Source organism: Cannabis sativa, chromosome 7, assembly GCF_029168945.1.
Source record: "Cannabis sativa cultivar Pink pepper isolate KNU-18-1 chromosome 7, ASM2916894v1, whole genome shotgun sequence".
NCBI classification, from domain to species: Eukaryota; Viridiplantae; Streptophyta; class Magnoliopsida; order Rosales; family Cannabaceae; genus Cannabis; species Cannabis sativa.
The window spans coordinates 54,266,990-54,271,588 of NC_083607.1; the positions used below are offsets into that span (position 1 = coordinate 54,266,990).

Here is a 4,599-nt window from a genome sequence, read left to right on the forward strand (position 1 = left end):
ATAAGCCACTATCAAATGAAAAAGGCTCCCACAATTTTGGAAATACACATTATCCGAATGTTCATTTTTTAAATCTCTGGTGTGAAGATAGTTTCAGGAACAAATACAACTAGGGACAGACATTTTCTCTATGGGGATTTGTCTCGCGAGACCCGCCCCTAATGGGGTGGGGATGATTCTCCCCGCTCCAACGGAGACCCATTTAATATTTTATTTTATATTTCTAATAATATTTATAATTTATGTTTATATCTTTTTAGTATATTAATATCTTTTTATGAATTTTAAGTTCTGTTTTAGATAATAATTAGTTTATTGAAATAATAAATAATGTGTAATATTTTAATTTTTATATAGTTTACCAATTTTATATATTGAATGTTTATTATAAATTTATTTTTTTTATTAGGAGATTTCTCGTTCCTATTAGGAGAATCCCTGCCTCATCACCCATAAGAAATAAGGAGGGATGAGAATTAAAATTTTTAAGGGGAATAAGGGTGGAGGAACACTCTCCGCTAATTTCCCTAAGTACAACACATTTACTATTTTGAATTTGATCAAAACAACCAATTCATCGAAGCACAAATCACTTGAGATTATAAGATCTCACCTACTAACAACTTTTAAACGACTTCCTGAAAACCACACTCCAATGTCTCCAATATGAAGCTATCCATCTTCATCAATAACTTCTCTCCTATTCAGAGGAATAATCATGTGAGTCATATTGAACAGGTAATAAACTGCAAAGAATGAAAAAACAAGCAACATCATTTCCTTTGCACTTCATCTTTGTCATAGCCACAACAAATAATTGGACCCTTGACACATATTTCACCTCAAGGATAAGGCTCATTCGCAATTGTGCAATTCATTTCTGGGACATCAACAAGTTTTATGTCTGCAATAGAAAGAAACAAAACGATTTAGTGAAAATGCAATCCTTTATTTTTCAAATAAATAAAACAAAATAAATTGGTAATAGAAAAGCTAAGATATGATAAATTCAATAAACTAATCAAAATTCTCAACAAAGAAAAATACCTTCAGAATTGTAATATTTGTTCTCAATATCAAACTTCTTGTTCTTCAGGCTCCTCATTGGAGTATTCGAACCCATAATTTTCCATTTCAGCGTTTGTACATCATAAACCCATAAGCCATAATAAATACCAAAACTAAAACATAGGATCAAAACTGCAAGACAATGTTGACACTATTTTCAAAGAAACTGAAATTGAAACCCCTAATTGAAACATTTTCTAGGGAAAGAAATAAGAAAAAAATTGGTTTTTAAAGAATACCTCATAACAGCTAATCTAAGGAGAATCATAATGTTCGGTGGACTTGATAACTGGAGGAGCAGGAAAGATTTGATTATGGCCAATTGCAATGATAAGAAGTTGCAGCAGAAGCGTTTGATTCTGTTTGGATGCATGTCAATATGTGGAGAATAAACAGAATTTATGTGTAGGAACTATTGACAGAAAAGAGAAATTACAAAAACTAAGGAGGTTGGTTGAGCTTTATATAAATGGTATAGATATAGATAACTTACCGATTTTCAAATTTTGTTATTGCCCAAACACAACTATATTCAATTTAGTTTCGGTGAAAATGATTAGTATAAATGATCATTGAATCTTATTCCTAGTACTCGTCATCCTTTCAAACAATAGTTCTCACAGCTCATTAAACACCCCTCTTTCAATAGTTAAATGAGAAACTATATAATAAAAACAACAGCCAACGGATAAATAGTTTAAACTATTTACATACAACAGTAATGAAAATGCATAGAAAATGCCACCTACATATTGCAATTTACCAATAACACTCCTACTATGCCAAGGAAAGTGAATGGCCCTTCACTTTATCATCTGCGTTTAGCACAATTAGACCCAATATTTGTTTCTGTGAGTCATTGAAACAATATCTAGAAACTGACTTTGGAAACAAACTTTTAATGTTAAACCATCAATTTTCAGGTAGTTTTAAATTGGTAATTTCAAGAAAAAGTTTTTATTAACTCATCAAACCATTACACGACAGCATGATCTTTAGCTCAACAGAACAAACAAAAATAAATAGAAACAAAAACACTAGGTAACACCCTAAAACACTAGGAAGTAGGAACAACCAAAGTGCTTGCAGCCACAGCAATAGGTAACACTAGCTCAATAAGGTTTAATTTTACACTATTAACAGCATCTTTCGTTGAGATTTCATTCAAGTCAATAACTTGTAATAATCAAGTACTTATTCCAGAGAAAATTATGAACAGATTTTCCCATCAGCAGTTTGCATCAATCTATAAAAGCATCAAAGTACAAAACCTGCAAGAAGTACCCATATCACCCCATCTGGCCATCTCCAAGCTACACCCAAATGACTATGAGCTCGAAACTAACCAATGATCATAGAACAACAAGTAAGAAATAAAGAAAAAAAAAGAGCCGAAAGGAAGAAATAGAAAGGAAAAAATTACTTGGCCTTAGCAATGATTGCAGTTGTGCCAACAATTATGACTGCAATAGCCATATCCAAGAACAATTCATATTCCACAACCCCTTCCAAAGCTGAAATCTCCTTTTCAGTAGCCAATATCCTATTCGATCCTATTCTCAATAGGTGAAGAGGCGAATCCCATGAATTCTTCATCGGATTCCAAGGCACACATAAATTCTGGCTTTAGGCAAATCTCTAAATCAATACTTCCACCTCCATCACGTCCAGGGTAACACGAAACTTTCCCATCAAACTTGTTCGCGTACCCACTACGGACTGCAATTGCTTTCCCCATCCCAAATTCACATCCATACTTGTTGAATCTAGGTGAACTCCCCATCATCACTGTGAAAGGATCAAAAAACATACCATATTGATACACCTGGGGATAACAAAGCCATTCCTGAAGCAACTCACGCGTGTCCTCATTGCTATGGTTAACCACAGCCTCATGCAATTTCCTCGCTGCCCATCCCAAATCATGATCAAGCAAATCACCAGCCTTGCTACAACTCTTTATCGCATAAAGTACATTCCCAAAGTAATTATCTGACAATGGTGGATCTAATCTTGATCTATCATTCGTTGCTAACTTGCAAGTAGTAACCTGGTCAGGTGGTATATTCCGTGCTCGTGTTATGGACCTCCACACAAGTGCAGACAAGGACTGTAAGGAAGAGATTCCATTCGTGTTATTACAGTCTACATTGGCTCTGGCTTTGAGTCTAGCTATTGATTCAACTGAGAAGTGGAAGAATCTCTCTCTTAATAGAGGTGATTCGAATCGGCCAATAAACTCATCAGGATTAGTGTAAGGGAGATTGATGATTGGACCATGACCGTCTGGAAACCAGCGTTTCAAAATGGGTGGGCGAGAGATAGAGTTAATATTATTATTACCACTAAACTCTTGTGCTCGAAAGATTTCAGACCACATATTGACGAAGTTCCAATAGGAAGTTCCATCACCAACGGAGTGGTTCATGGAACAGCCTATGAAAACACCATCAACTAGCTCGGTCACTTGAATTGAAAGCAGGCTCATTGTGTGGCCGTCATGACTAACAGACTTGTGATGATCAAACAACGATTGCACAATCTTACAAGGCACATCAGTGGGGGAAATGATATCGGATATTGTTAGGTCTAGAGTTGAATATATGAATTTGGCTCCGGGGCTGTTATTGCAATCCACATAAACAAGATAGGAAGATGGGTCTTCTGTTTTGATTGTTTTAAGGCGGCCTGCAAGTGGGTAGAAGTGAACCAAAGAAAGGGAAAGAGAGTTCTTGAGCTTGTCCAGTATGGATTCCATGAAATCATTTCCTTCTTCTCCCTTCTCTTCATCATTATAAGGTTTAGCAAAGAGAAGACCCTTCTGGATATGGTGAATAGAGAGCATAGCTAGATCCCATGGCGTCAAATAGAAAGGTTGTTTGGAATCTTCAGGGACATACTGAGGTTTTATGAAACACTCACTCATGTGTTGAACTCTAGGATTCGTCTTCATGGTATAAGTTTTATCTTCAATATGTTTCATAACATTTAGACGAATTTACATTATGTTTTTTCTTGAGTATCAAAAGAAAATAATGCATTAATACATTATAATATGTATTTTAAAAAAAAGGGAAGAAATAAAATAATAGAATATTTCTTATTCCCAACACTATTTTATTATTTTTTATTTTTAATTTACTCTAAGTTGCAAACTTGCAAATTGCAATCACTTACATTTGACTTTATCCTTGAAGATTGTTGGGGTAACGAAAATGATAAAATTTATATATATAGAAAATTTGTATGGTAGGAACTTTTATTTATTTATTATTATTATTATTATTTTTTTTTTTTTTGAAAGAAAACAAGTTCATTAATCAAGAGAAAAGTAATTGTGAATTACAGGGGGAATTCCCTTCCCTTGAAAAACACCTGACTCATGACTAGACAATCTAGCTCTTTTGGCCAAGCCATCCGCAACAGCGTTAATGTCTCTAGGAACATAAAAGAAACTACAGTCTGAAATTACATTCAACAAATCTAAGGCTAAAAGAGAAACATTAAGAAACCTCCAGTCAGGAGGGGGAG

General features: G+C 34.5%; 1 protein-coding gene across 4 annotated transcripts; it reads right to left on the reverse strand.

The window, feature by feature from the left end:
• Positions 1-365: 365 nt before the first annotated feature.
• Positions 366-4,101, reverse strand: LOC115698301 (uncharacterized acetyltransferase At3g50280-like). 4 transcript variants are annotated; one of them, XM_061118957.1, is made up of 5 exons: positions 2,492-4,101; positions 2,340-2,409; positions 1,308-1,427; positions 1,048-1,200; positions 366-904 (listed from the first exon to the last, which is right to left on the reverse strand). In XM_061118957.1, exon 1 carries the CDS (start codon positions 4,049-4,051, stop codon positions 2,612-2,614), a length of 1,440 nt encoding a protein of 479 aa, XP_060974940.1. In that variant the 5' UTR covers positions 4,052-4,101; the 3' UTR covers positions 366-904; positions 1,048-1,200; positions 1,308-1,427; positions 2,340-2,409; positions 2,492-2,611. The 4 variants fall into 4 exon arrangements, with proteins under 4 accessions (XP_060974940.1, XP_060974942.1, XP_060974941.1 ...); XM_061118959.1 differs by having other exon boundaries at positions 366-746; positions 842-904; positions 2,340-4,070; XM_061118958.1 differs by lacking the exon at positions 2,340-2,409 and having other exon boundaries at positions 366-746; positions 842-904; positions 1,048-1,427.
• Positions 4,102-4,599: the final 498 nt, after the last annotated feature.